Source organism: Magnusiomyces paraingens (assembly GCF_902498895.1).
Source record: "Magnusiomyces paraingens strain CBS 517.90 genome assembly, contig: contig2, whole genome shotgun sequence".
In the NCBI taxonomy this organism is placed as follows: Eukaryota; Fungi; Ascomycota; class Dipodascomycetes; order Dipodascales; family Dipodascaceae; genus Magnusiomyces; species Magnusiomyces paraingens.
The window spans coordinates 2,080,672-2,095,107 of record NW_022474068.1 but is presented as its reverse complement, the minus strand read 5'-3'; the positions used below and the strand labels follow the sequence as shown (position 1 = coordinate 2,095,107).

At 37.3% G+C, this 14,436-nt stretch overlaps 3 protein-coding genes across 3 annotated transcripts; 2 read left to right on the top strand and 1 right to left on the bottom strand.

Moving 5' to 3' along the window:
- Positions 1-925: 925 nt before the first annotated feature.
- SAPINGB_P002401 (uncharacterized protein) lies at positions 926-3,637 on the top strand (the record flags this gene model as incomplete). Its single annotated transcript, XM_031997120.1, has 1 exon — positions 926-3,637. The coding sequence occupies one exon, from the start codon at positions 926-928 to the stop codon at positions 3,635-3,637; it is 2,712 nt and encodes a 903-aa protein (XP_031853011.1).
- Positions 3,638-9,376: 5,739 nt separating this feature from the next.
- Positions 9,377-11,909, top strand: SAPINGB_P002400 (uncharacterized protein; the record flags this gene model as incomplete). Its single annotated transcript, XM_031997119.1, has 2 exons — positions 9,377-9,412; positions 9,579-11,909. The coding sequence occupies 2 exons, from the start codon at positions 9,377-9,379 to the stop codon at positions 11,907-11,909; spliced, it is 2,367 nt and encodes a 788-aa protein (XP_031853010.1).
- Positions 11,910-12,182: 273 nt separating this feature from the next.
- SAPINGB_P002399 (uncharacterized protein) lies at positions 12,183-13,562 on the bottom strand (the record flags this gene model as incomplete). The annotated part of the gene is made up of 1 exon (XM_031997118.1): positions 12,183-13,562. One exon carries the CDS (start codon positions 13,560-13,562, stop codon positions 12,183-12,185), a length of 1,380 nt encoding a protein of 459 aa, XP_031853009.1.
- Positions 13,563-14,436: the final 874 nt, after the last annotated feature.

Genomic DNA, 14,436 nt, shown 5'->3' with positions numbered 1-14,436 from the left:
ATTTTTTTTTTTTTTGCATTCTTTTTAGCCTATTATTAGCATCATCATCTTCTTCTTCTTATCAACAACAACAAAGTCCTCTGGTCTGTTCTTTTAAAACTCCCCAGATAATAAATCCCCTTCAGCCATTGCCAAACTCTTCGCGCTCACAAGTAGCAGCAGTAGCAGTAGCAGCAGCAGCAGCAGCAAATTATTCTTCATCCTCAAAGTCTCATCCAACACAAAGTCTTGTCACAACTTTCCGAAAGACTCAGAATCATCATCATCATCATTACTTGTATTCACCAACATCATTATCAACAACCTGGCAGTTATTTCCGTCGCTCCTTTATTCAAACATTGCCAGTTTATTGAATCCCCTTTCTCATATTGGTCTATTTTTACATCTTTAATTATTACACCAGAAGCTTACTTAAACCCTGCTTATCCCATTTAAGATTTCAGACTTTTTGCCTCCTCCTTCCTCCTTCCTCCTCCTCCTCCTCCTCCTCCCAATCTTCCATATTTTTTTTAGTCCCTCCAGCGCGCGCGCTCCTACACTGCAAAAAAGCAATTTTATAACGTCCCGCGCCCAATAATATACCGCGCACAGCCCTTTTTTGTTTTTACCACCACCACCAACAACAACAACAACTTTAAGCTCTTCTTTCATCTGCCCTTTTTTTTTCTTTTTTTTTTTTTGCTCACTTCTCTCTCTCTCTCTCTCTCTCTCTCTCTCTCTCTCTATCTACCTCACACCTCACACCTCACACCTCACACCTCCCCTCCCCCCTTTTTTTTCACCTTAAACCTTGCGCAGTACTTCACATACCCTTATTCTGCCCCCTTTCCTCTATTCAAACATCCTCCCTCTACCACTCATTCACTCACTCACTCATTCTCCCTCTCTCCCTCTCTCTCTTTTTCTTCCCTACGCAAATAGTCTATGTCCAAGTTGTCTTCGTCCTTCGACTATTACCCCTATTATCTAATCCCAGCCATCACCCGCTACTCCAAAAACTCCGGCACTGAAAACACCGTCTTCTCCATCTACATCACCTACGCGCAGCCTGTCCCGGACACGTCGCTTCTCCAGCAGGTCTTATCGGTATCCTTTGGCAATTACAGAATCACAAACCCTACCATCCATCCAGACACTAGCGGTAGTCCAAACTCCTTTTCCGCCTCAGTCAAAGCCCCACCTTTAGTCTTTGCGCTCGGTGCCCAACAGCAGCAACAGCCCTCCGTGCAAGACACCCAGGTGCCTGTCAGTCTCGTGGTTCAGAATCAAGACACGACCAAAGACCCCCAGTCTCTTTATGTGTGTCATTTTACATACGAGCTTATTCCTAAACAACCAGCCTCTCTTCCCCCACCTCCACTCCCCACACATTTACAACAACAACAACAACAACAACATCCAGATCCCACTAAGCGAGAAGAATCAAATCTCGCAACTGTGCCACTTGGTAGTAGCACAGAAACTTCATCTCTTACCGTATTACCCCCAGGCTCCACAATAACACAAGTTCATCCGGGTATCAGCCAGCAGCAGCAGCAGCAGCAGCATTCTTCAACAACTTCCTCCTCTTCTTCTTCCAGTGTCATCGATCCACGCGTTGTGTCACCAGAAAACATAATACCGGGTAGTCTAGTAGTCAATCCACAATCTGCCAGTCAAAACATTCTCGGGTATTTTAATCATTCTTCAAGTGTTGCAAGCTGTTCCCAGCAAAAAATCCATTACGTGGGCTCCACAGCAACTTCTCCAGTCACTTACCACCAACAACCCAAAACAGGCGGTAACCAAGAGTATACCACCCAACCAGACACTAGCCGCTCAGGTATAGACTCTCCACAAGTTCTCTTGCAAAGCATGGGCACCGCCAGCTTACAATCACAGCAGTACAAGCCTCCACCGCCGCCACTGCCACCGCCACACCATCAAGGGGTATCCACAGCTTCATCGTCCATGTCACCATTAGACTCGGCAACCTATGTCCCGGTATCTTCTCATTATCATCATCATTCTCCTTCATCATCTGTCACAACTACTTCCTCCGCATCGTCGTCAATTACAACCACAACCTCTTCAGGGTACATGGATGCAACAACGTACCCTCGCACATCTGGTGCTGGACCCCCAGCGCCGCAGTCGCAACAACAACAGCAGCAGCAACAACAACAACAACAGCAGCAGCAACAACAGCAACAACAGCAACAACAGCAACAGCAAACACACATCTATTACCAACAAGCAGCACCGTCATATTACCAGCAAGGGTATGAGCTCAACACACAAACAGCCGCATACGATCCAGCTGCCACCACAGGTATGCCGGACCTATCTGGTTGGGGAGGTATCAGTGGGGTTGCAACCGCTGCAGGTGGAGCAATCGGGTACTACCAGCCTCGAGTCATTAGCACACCACAGCAACAAGCCCAAGCTCAACAGCAGTTGGGACTTGCCAGTGTGACTGCCTCACAAATGCACCCTCAAATGGGCATGCAATCTGCACCCATGATGTATGGACAGTTTGATCCGTCCGCCATTGGGATCCCCAATTTGGTTCGAACAACCGCGTTGTCACAAGCCACCATGAGCCTAGGGCTTGGAGGTATGCCACACGACCCGCTAATCAGTGAATCTACCAAAGCTAGTCTAGAAATCATGGGAAATCTGGACCACATGACTCAAGAATGGACAGAACAGGAGAACCAAGCTCGAAGGCGACTAGTCCAGTTTAAACGGACACAGCATGGGGCTGTGGTGCGGGTACAATTCTTCCCCCTAGAGGCGGACCAGTACACGCAGCACACGCCGTGCATTAGCTGTATTTACTGGGCTGAGCGGAACGAATGTTTTGTGACAAGTGTAGACTGCATTTACTTGCTGGAGCAGCTCATCAATAATAAATTTACTGTTGAGGAGAAGAACCGTATCCGTCGCAATCTTGAGGGGTACCATCCGTTGACCGTATCCAAGGGCCGTGCAAGTTCGGGTGAGTTTTTCAGACTCATCATGTCCTTCAGCTCGCCAAAGCCCAGAAACATTGAAAAGGATGTCAAAGTGTTTCAGTGGTCACAGTTGGGCCGGGCTCTCCAAAAAATTGTTGGAAAGTATTCTGCAGACTATGGTGGACATGCTGCCAGTTTCGGGTATGCTGGGGCTAGTTCATATCATCCGCAGCACCAAATCATTCCGCTGCATAGTCAACTATCGTTTGCCCAAGTACAAGCTCAAGTTCAAGCACAACAACGTGCTCATCAACAGCAGCAGCAGCAGCAGCAACAACAACAACAACAACAACAACAACAACAAAAATCCGTTGTTTCCACGCCGGCGCAAAATGCACCAGCACCACTTCAAGCTCCAGTCGGTGCCCCAATCTCGGTACCGCCGCCACCACCGCCACAACAACAAACAGGCGTAGAAGGTGAAGATAGCCGGCAATGGCCATTGCAATCGCAAGGGCCTCCACCGCCACATCAACATCAACATCAACATCAGCCACAGCAACAACCTCAGCAGGTGTTGCCGCCACGGACAAACCCCTCAGGCAATAACAACTCTCGAAATAATAGTGGAGGGTCTGGAGGGTCAGCATCTGGCGGAGCTGGGTCAATTCAAGATTTTCTTCCAACAGGGTATAGATAGATTCAAAAAAAAAAAAAAAAAAAGAAAAAGAAAAAGGAATTAAAAAAAATATGTTGACGCTAAATGTGTACAATCAGTTTTTTTTTCTTTTGTTCTTTCTTTCTTTTTTTTTTTTTTTTGTTCCGGGACACTTATTTTTTTGTTAGTAAACTTAATAGCTATAATAATAAATAAAACGTATAAAAAGATTAAAAAATTTAACTTACAGGTACAAAGAGTAAAGTAGTAATTGTAAGAGTAAGAGTAAAGTATAAAAGTTGAAGGAAATGAGCATGAATATATTGGAGAATTGTTGTTGTAAAAAAAAAAAAAAAAGAGCAGGATAATGAATAGTTGATATTTAAGAGGGTATTTATTTATTTCAAGGAAAAAAAAAGTCTGAATAGTGTGAAGTGAAAAAAAAAAAAAAAAAAAAGCAAGGAATTTTCTTTTTTAGGATAACGCATTTTTGTAGAAACCTTTTTTTTTTGGTTCAATGTAGTATTTATATTCAAAAACGTAAAAAAAAAAAAAAGTGTAGTAAAAGAATAAACACAGTATAAAAAAAATCAATAATTCTGATCAGAGTTAAGAGAAAAAGGGAAGAAAAAGGGTATATTAGTTTGCTTGTGTGGGTCCCAAGAGGCCCTGACAAGTGGACAATTTTGAGAATAGAAACAAAAAAAAAAAGAGGCTTTGTACATTCCAATGAAATATGGAATGGAGGGATGGTAGAGAAAATAAAAGATTATAAAGTCAAGAGAAAGAAAAGAATGGTTTTTAAATGAAATGTTGGTGATAATAATCATGGAAAATAATAAGGGAATAGAGAAAAGACAACAATGATGGTAACTGTGTATTATTAAGGCAAGTTAGGATGATTTTTTCCCCCACTGATAACTATAGAGGAAATAGTTTGCGATTTATTGTTTGTGGATGACATGGTTGGATTGAAGATAAATTTCAGTTGGTTGAGATGTCTGAGCTTTTGTATTTTTTTTTTTTTTTGTTCTTGCTAAACAAAGGGTGGTTTAAGGTGAGAAAGATTCTAAAGTAGTGTGAGAGTATGAAAAATATTTTTAAGAAGATAGTTTGGTACGTTGATGGAGTGTAATTAAGTAAGAGAAGATACAAGTTTTAAAAAGAGAATGAATTTGTAGATTCTGAAATTTCAATAAATATATATAGAAAAAAAGAGTTATAAAAGACAAATATTTATGAAGGAATAGAGAAATGAAAAAAAAAAAAAGGGAATAAAGAACGGGACCTAAGATGCTCAAAAAGGAAGGAGCGATGGGATAAGAACTTTTTAAGGTTTTTTTGATTCCACAGTGCGTTTCTTGGTAAGGTTGGTACAAGGCGTGGGGTTTGGGTTGAAAGATGGTAAGGGGTAAGGTAGTATTGAAGGTAGTCAAAGTGTGAAAGAAAGAAAGTAAAGATTAGAACTTGGATATATATATATTATTTTCAAAAGTATAGGGTAGTTAGTTGTTGTAGGTAATTGCTGATTGATATTTGATATTTGAGATTTGAAATTTGTAAGTGGAAATCTTTGGAGTATTTGGTAATAATTGGATATAAATTGGATATAGGAGGGTATTTAGTTTATATATGGAATAAACACAGTTAGCTATACCATGATGATTTGATATATATATATATATATATATATATATATATATATGGTAGATGATAGATGATAGATGATAGATGGTAAGAAGAAAAGTTTATGAATAAATAAATGGGAGGTTTTGTTAAGTAAAAAAAAAAAAAAAAAAAAAAATTTCTCTCTCTCTGGGTTTGTTAATTATTAAATGGCAAGTGTCCTTGTTAAAAATTGAATCATTTTATTATGCTGGTTTTTGTTTTTTTTATAATTTTTTTTTTTTTTTTTTGGGGGGAAAATATAATAATGCTTTGTGTGTATATATTTGGATAATAAAAGAAAAGAGTAGACTAAAGTATAACAACAACAACATCATCACTCAAAAAATAGGTTTGTGTGTATTATGGAGAAGTGTTTTTTTATAGAGAGAGAAGGAGGAGAAGAAATGTAATGATTGTTAATGATTATGTAAGATGGATTAGTAATGATAATTTATTATTATATAATCATTTTGTAATAAATTTAACTATTCAACATTTAGTTAGGTCTATATACAAATTTGTAAATTTTTTATTTTTTTTTTTGAATACAAAGTTGAATATAAAAAAATTAAATTAAATTAAATTAAATTAAAATACAAGTAGCTTATATTATTAAAGGGAAAAAAAACGAAATTAAATTTTTTTACCCAGGAAAATGAAAAATGAAAAAATGAATGAATGAATGAAGAAAGAAAGAAAGAAAGAAAGAAAGAAAGAAAGAAAGAAAGAAAGAAAGAAAGAAAGAAAGAAAGAAAGAAAAAAGAAAGAAAGAAAGAAAGGAAAAGATACGGCTTTAGAGGAGAGGCTCTCGGAGATCTATCAGTTTTTGATTTTTGAAAAAATAAAATAAAAAAAGGACTGTTTAGGAAAAATAATGGAGAAAAAAAAAAAAGGAATTTTTTCTATTAGAGTAAAAGAATTGTTCCATTATTTTTTTATTTTTTATTTTTTTCGGAGTGATCATTTGAGACAACCGTTAGCAATTGTTAATTACTTTAACATGAATGGTTGTTTTTTTTTTAAAAAAAATCTTTTTTTTTCTCTAAATTTAGCCTGATCAGGCGATTGTTTATAATTTTTTTTTAATTTTTTTTAGGAAGGAAGGAAGGAAGGAAGGAAGGAAGGGAAAAAAAGAAGGAGAGGTATGAAAAGTGGAGGAATGTTACGTATGGGTTTTTATTTTTTTTTTTCTGGGGTAATAGTGACAGGTTATTCAATGAGTTACAGTCTACTATGGAGTAAGCTTTAAAAATTAATCCAGTGTAGTTATTTACTGCACAACAACCAATGGTGGAAACTTTTTCCGGGAAAAGAACCGTTGAGGAGGAGAGGAAAAGGATGAGGATGAGTATGTGAATGGTTATTATTAATATGATTTGTGGTTAGAACAAGCTCCGGGGGTTCTAAGGACTTCCGGAGAAAACGGTTTCGGGATTGATGTCCGAAGAGAAAGTGAAGCGGATAAGAAAGAATATATATATATATATATATACAGTAAGTACTTGTATTGTTGATGTCATGATATGATATCTTCCATTATCATTCATAGAGTGTGTGAAATGGAACAATTGATAAAGTGATTGCGGGACATGTGGCTGGAGGAGGTGGAGGGGGCGAGAGTATTTTGTATTTTTTTATTATTATTATTATAATTACTGTATATAATACTACAAAGGTTCTTGTTGAGTGTATTTATTTTAAAGCATAGAAAGAAGGTTTGCCAATAAAAGTTCATTGATTGGTAAGAGCCGCAATTATAGGCTGGTCTTCTACTTGGTATGGTAAAGTATGGCACGAGAGTATGGAATTATTTGACGGTTTAATTTTTAAAAAAAAAAAAAAAAAAAAAAAAAAAAAAAATTTAACAAAACATAGACAAAATCTGGGGAAAGCCGTGGCAATGGAACAATTCAGAAGACTAACAAGTAACACCGGTCAAATCAAAATCAAAATCAAATCAAAACAAAAAGGTTTCGGTGTCATTTGAAGTATGTTAACTACTACTACTACTATTATTATTACTACTAGGGGGGGGTAAAGGTGTTGTGTTAAAGGTTAAGGAATTTTTTTAGTTTTGACTTTGTAGACAACAATCATTTTATTATTTTATTTTATTTTATTTTATTTTCCAAGACTTAATATAAATGGATCTTGTGGCAAGTAAATCTCTTGTGTGTTGTAACTATAAGTATTAAAAAAGCATTTCGGAGGACCAAAAGCTTATGATTGGCTGAAAGTTACGGCCGAAAGTCGGTCCACGTGATTAAATCTGGGGAAATTTTAATTTTTTTAATTTTTTTTAATTTTTTTTTAATGAAAAAGCCTTGCCGCAGGACGGGCCAGCCAGTCACAAGACAGAGGGAAGGAGGGAGGGGTGGTAGGAAAACATTTAAAGTGTTGTACTTAAAGTGATATTACTTTAAATGCAATAAAAATATTAAAAAGAGGTGCAAGCAATCAATCAATATATATGGCTTTTTTTTTTTTTTTTTTTTTTTCATCTATTGTAGATATTATTATTATTATTATTATTATTATCACACAGACAAAAAAAAAAAAGTCAATCAATCAGAGCCGACCGTCCGATCGACCGACCGGCCATGGTGGGGGTTTATTTATTTATTTATTTATTTTTTTAATTTACTTGGGATTAGATTTTATTTTTTTTAAAAAAAAAAAAAAAAGAAAAATAGAATAGAAAGACGAGAAAGAATGAGGGTTTATTTTTTGAATAATAAGTAAGACTCAAGTCCGAGTTAGGAGGGAAACTTTTTTTTTTTTTTTTTTTTAAAGTAAGAAGAATAAGAATAAAAATAAGAAAAATGGGTGTATAAATCCATCTATCCGGAGATTGTTTAGAGAAGTTATTATATATATATATATATATAGATTTATTAAATTAAATTATAAAATAAAATAAAATAAAATAAAATAAAATAAAATAAAATAAAATTAAAATAATAATAACATCTGATAAAGAAGTTCAAAAATTTAATTTTTTTTAATTTTTTTATTTTTTATATATATACATATACACATTAGAGAACCCGTCTGCGCATTTTTATTAGGTCCGAGGACAGCAGCCATTTTGTTTGTATATATATATATAAATGAGCCAGCCAGAAAATGACGAATGAGAAACGACAGGGTTTGGGCTTACATTAGTTAACGCCGTCATTGGCTGTGGGGTTGATGGTTGTAGTGGTGGGGTACTTTGTGTGTATATAAAAGTAGTATTTAGTAGAATTTAATAGCATTTAATAGTAATAATAGAAGATACTGGTTGTCTTTAAGAAATGAAGGACTTTGAGAACAACATGCAGTAGCAGTAACAATAGCATCAGTAGCATCAGTAGCATCAGTAGCATCAGTAGCATCAGTAGTATCAGTAGTATCAGTAGTATCAGTAGTATCAGTAGTATCAGTAGTATCAGTAGTATCAGTAGCATCAGTAGTATCAGTAGCATCAGTATTAGTTTATTTATGAACTTTCAAAGTGATATGAGTAAAAAAAAGGAGAATTTAAACTTATTTGAACATTATCTTCTGTAGAATCAATTAATCAATCTATTTAATCTATTTAATCTATTTAATCTATTATTCAATTCAATTCAACTCAATTCAATTGATACTTTAATAATAATAAACAAATACAATTCCATTCATTGTCAATACACAACTTATTCTTCATTCAATCCACCAATTTAGTTAACTCTTCCGCAGTTTCTATTATTTCTATTATTTCTATTATTTTTATTATAATAATTATAATAATTATAATATGTGTGTAGGTGTTTGTTTGTTTATTTGTTTGTTTGTGTAGGCCTTTTTTTCTTTTTTTTTCTATTTGCCTTGTCAAAAAATACATCACACACTGCGCAGCCGGCCCCTCGGCACAAGAGGCGTCGCCTAGTAATTGTAATTCCAGTCTTATCATTGGCCAATCCAAATTCTCACCAAAAATCCTCTGGCTCATCTTTTATATAAAGCAGCCATTTCCCCACCAGTTTCTCAAAATTTTTTTTTTCTTTTCTTCTTCCTTCCCTTTTTTTTTTTCCCCTCAAGGATTTCCTTCTAAGAAAAAAAAAACCCACACACATACATATATACACAATGTTGTCTGCCGTCAGACTTCAAGCTCTCAAGCAGGTATGCAATTTATCAATCTATTAAATCTATTAATTAAATCCATCCATCCATCCATCCATCCATCCATTCAGTTCAATTCAAATTTAAATTTAAATTTATTCTATCCAATTCAATCCAATCAAATGTAATCAAATTCACAATCTAACTTTTATTATTATTATTATAGGGCTCCATCAGATCTACTGCTAGAGGTCTCGCCACTGCGTCTACTTCCCAAATCACCCGCGACTCCAAGGTCCACCAGAACATCCACGAGTCTGTTAACTTCCTCAACTACAAGAAGAACCTCGAGAATGTTGAGATTGTCAAGGCTAGACTTGGCCGCCCCCTGACCTACGGTGAGAAGATTCTCTACGGTCATCTCGACAAGCCCCACGAGCAGGAGATTGAGCGTGGTGTTTCTTACCTTAAGCTCAGACCCGACCGTGCTGCCTGCCAGGACGCTACTGCCCAGATGGCCATTCTTCAGTTCATGTCTGCCGGTCTCCCTGAGGTCCAGACCCCTGTTACTGTCCACGCTGATCACTTGATTCAGGCTCAGGTTGGTGGCCCCAAGGATTTGGCTCGTGCTAAGGAGCTCAACAAGGAGGTTTACGACTTTTTGGCTACTGCCACCGCCAAGTACAACATTGGCTTCTGGGGCCCTGGCTCTGGTATTATCCACCAAATTATCCTTGAGAACTACGCTTTCCCCGGTGCTCTTCTCATTGGTTCCGACTCTCACACTCCTAACGCCGGTGGTCTCGGTCAGCTCGCCATTGGTGTCGGTGGTGCCGATGTCGTTGACGTTATGGCTGGTCTTCCCTGGGAACTTAAGGCCCCCAAGTACATTGGTGTCAAGCTTACTGGTAAGCTTTCTGGCTGGACCTCCCCCAAGGATGTTATCCTTAAGCTCGCTGGTATCCTCACTGTCAAGGGTGGTACCGGTTTCATCGTCGAGTACTTTGGCGAGGGTGTCGAGGCTCTTTCTTGCACTGGTATGGGTACCATTTGCAATATGGGTGCCGAGATTGGTGCTACTACCTCTGTTTTCCCCTTCAACCCCCGTATGTCTGAGTACCTGAATGCCACTTCTCGTCCTGAGATTGCTGCTCTTGCTGAGCTTTACCAGAAGGACCTTCTCAAGGCTGATGAGGGTGCTGAGTACGACCAGGTTGTTGAGATTGACCTCAACACTCTTGAGCCCTACGTTAACGGTCCCTTCACTCCCGATTTGGCTACCCCTATCTCCAAGCTTAAGGAGGTTGCCGTCGAGAAGGACTGGCCCCTTGAGGTTAAGGTTGGTTTGATTGGTTCTTGCACCAACTCTTCTTACGAGGATATGTCCAGATCTGCTTCTATTATCCGTGACGCTATGTCCCACGGTCTTAAGGCTAAGTCTATCTACACTGTCACTCCTGGTTCCGAACAGATTCGTGCCACCATTGAGCGTGATGGTCAGCTCCAGACCTTCCTTGACTTTGGCGGTCTCGTCCTTGCCAATGCCTGCGGTCCCTGCATTGGTCAGTGGGATCGTCGTGACATTAAGAAGGGTGACAAGAACACTATTGTCTCTTCTTACAACCGTAACTTCACTGCCAGAAACGACGGTAACCCCGCCACCCACGCCTTTGTCACATCTCCCGATCTTGTCACAGCCTTTGCTGTTGCCGGTGACTTGAGATTCAACCCCATCACTGACTACCTCAAGGATTCTGAGGGTAAGGAATTCAAGCTCGCTGAGCCCTCTGGAGATGGTCTCCCCGTCCGTGGTTACGACCCCGGTATGGACACTTACTCTGCTCCTCCCGCTGACCGCTCTTCTGTTGAGGTTGTTGTCTCCCCCACTTCTGACCGTCTTCAGCTTCTCAAGCCCTTCAAGGCTTGGGACGGCAAGGACGGTATCGACATGCCCATCCTTATCAAGTCTCTTGGTAAGACCACTACTGACCACATTTCCATGGCTGGTCCTTGGCTCAAGTACCGTGGCCATCTCCAGAACATTTCCAACAACTACATGATTGGTGCCATCAATGCCCAGAATGGTGAGGCCAACAATGTCCAGAACCAGTTCACTGGTGAATGGAACGGTGTTCCCGAGACTGCCATTGCCTACAGAGATGCTGGCATTAGATGGGTTGTCGTTGGTGGCGAGAACTTTGGTGAAGGTTCTTCCCGTGAACACGCTGCCTTGGAGCCCCGTTTCCTTGGTGGCTTTGCCATTATTACCAGATCTTTTGCTCGTATCCACGAGACCAACTTGAAGAAGCAGGGTCTCCTTCCCCTTAACTTCAAGCACCCTGAAGACTATGACAAGATCAATGTTGACGACAAGATCTCTCTTGTTGACCTCAGCACTCTTGCTCCTGGCAAGACTGTCAAGATGGTTGTCACTCCTAAGGAGGGTGCCGCTTGGGAGACTGAGCTTACACACACTTTCAATGCTGAGCAGCTTGAGTGGTTCAAGTACGGTTCTGCCCTGAACAAGATGGCTGCTGCCATCCAGGCCAAGAAATAAATTGGTTAATTTTTTTCTTTTCTGATATATATAAAAAAAACTTTGACTATTGTAATAATAAAAAAATAAAAAAATTTTAAATTTACTTTTTGTGGAGGAGTGAAATGAGTGAGTGGTGGAGTTTGTTATCTATCTAATTGGTTGGTTGGTTGGTTGGCTAATTGAAGTTAAAGTTAATTGTAATTGTAACAAATTTATGTGTATATATTGTAATATTTGTATACTTTATATATTATATATTATTCTTTATATACTTTATATTATTTATTATACTTAAAGCAATTCATTAAATGAGTCTACACTTTTGAAGGGAGAGGCTTTCCCATTTGTAACAGTAATGATTTTGAGTTGAGTTTTAGGAGTCAATGGAGGGGTTGGGAAGACCGTTTTTTGGGAGGCAGCTAATAGTTGAGCAGCTTTAAGTTCGATCAATTGAGATTGAGATAAGATTGATTTTGAAGGTAAATTTTGGGCAATTGAAGGCCATAATGGTGCGATAATTGTTGATATGAAGAAAGACCAGGAAGATGAGATGATTGAAGAAACATTAGAAGAAAGACTTGAGACAAAAGAAAAGAAGGAAAGAGGAGGTGTTGGAACAGATGTTAAAAGAAGAGTTGTTGGGCCATGGATACGAACATATGGAAGAGAAGTTGATTTGGGCCAAAGGGTAGGAAGAGAGGGTAATTTAGGTAATTTAGGTAATTTGGGTAATTTAGGAAGAGATGGAAGTTTAGAAGAAAACCAGTTAGAGATGACTGAAGGTTTAGATTGTTGTTGTTGTTGTTGTTGAGGAGAAGGAAGAGATGATGATGAAGAAGAAGGTAGTGACTTGTGAAGGGTTTCTGGAACAATACTTGGTCCATTAGGAGAAAGGGCGAGATAGGCTAGAAGAGCAGGTTTAGAAATGACTAATGATTCGTTTTCTGCCAACTCAACCTTATAAACAGCAGGCGAAGAATTATTTTTTTTTGAAAAAGATTTTGTTGCTAAAGCTAAAAGACCTCTTCCAGTTACAATTGTAGTTTTCCCCAAAGATGTTGAAGATTTTGATGAAAAGAAAAGTTCACTAGAAGTTGCAAGGTAAGCTTGAACAGTTGCATTTTGAGTTAAAACCCAATCAGCTTTACCATCTAGAGTTAAAACAGTATTTGCAGAACTTGAAGAAGTACCTTTAAGTAATAAAGTAGCAGGACCTGAAGAAGTATGTGTAGCAGAAAGAGCACCAATACCTGGGGCAGTTGGTGGTGAAAGGGAGAGTGAAGAAGCTAGGTTTGTAGAAGCCTGTGAGTGAGGGAAGAATGCAAGAAGAGCAGATTTACGAGAATGAAGAGTAGTTGATGGTGGAAGTACAACTCTAAGAAGTGAACCTGGGAGAGATGTAAAAGATGGGGGTATGATGTTCGGTTGTTGTTGTTGTTGGTCTTGGTTTTGGTTTTGGTTTTGGTCTTGGTCTTGTTGTATGGGCGAAGGTGCTGAGACTATGGATGATGATGATGATGATGATGATGATGATAGAGGAGGTAATGAGAATGCAGGAGCAGGAACGATATGAATATGTCTACGGTATGAGTAGGCATTGATTAATTTTTTAGGGTATAAGTGATGATGATGATAATGATTATGTTTGAAGGGCATTTTATGGATGGTCATTTTTTTGTATAATAATAAAATTCTAAATTTTTCTAAATTTCTAAAGTTTTGTGAATATCACGAAAAAACGGTGTGTGTGTGTGTGTGTGTTTTTTTTTTGGGCTGTATGAAAAGTTGCTGGTTGGCTGGTTGGATTTTGCAATTGGATAAAGTGGGTTAGGGTAAGTTATATTAATATAAATTTTTTTTAAAAAAAGGTATAAGTAAATGTGGTACTTGAATAAGTAAATTTAATACTGAAGACATAAATAATTTTATTTTTTTTTAATTTTTTTTTATTGTGGGCGATAAGAGATTTTTATTCTTTTTTAAAATAAAAAAAAAAAAAAAAAAAAAAAAAAAAAAAAAAAAATTGTTGTGTAGATTTAAAAAAAAATTAAAATTAAAATTATAATTGAAAAAAACTCAATTGAAAAAAAAAAAAAGAATTAAATAGAAATATTTTTTATTTATTTATATTTTTGGTTAAAGAAAAAAAAATTTAAAAATTTAAAATTGGCGCAGTTATTTATTTATTTATTTATTTATTATAGTTGTAAATAGTTGTATATAATTTGTTGTTGCTGTAGTTGTTGCCACGAAGGTTGTTGCATTTGCGATAACATTTTAATTTATAATTATAATAATGACAATATAATATAAAAATAAAAAAAAACGTGCGGAAAGGCGGCCGGCTGGTCCACAAAGACCCGAACGTGGCATAAAGAAAGAAGGAAAGAAAGATGAAGAAGAAGAAGAAGAAAAAGAAGATGAAATAATAATAATAAGAATAATAAGAAAAAAAAGGATTAATATGCATAGAATTGAAAAAAAAATAAATAAAATAATAATAAAAAAACTGGCCATTTTTTAACAAAAAAAATAAAAAAAAATA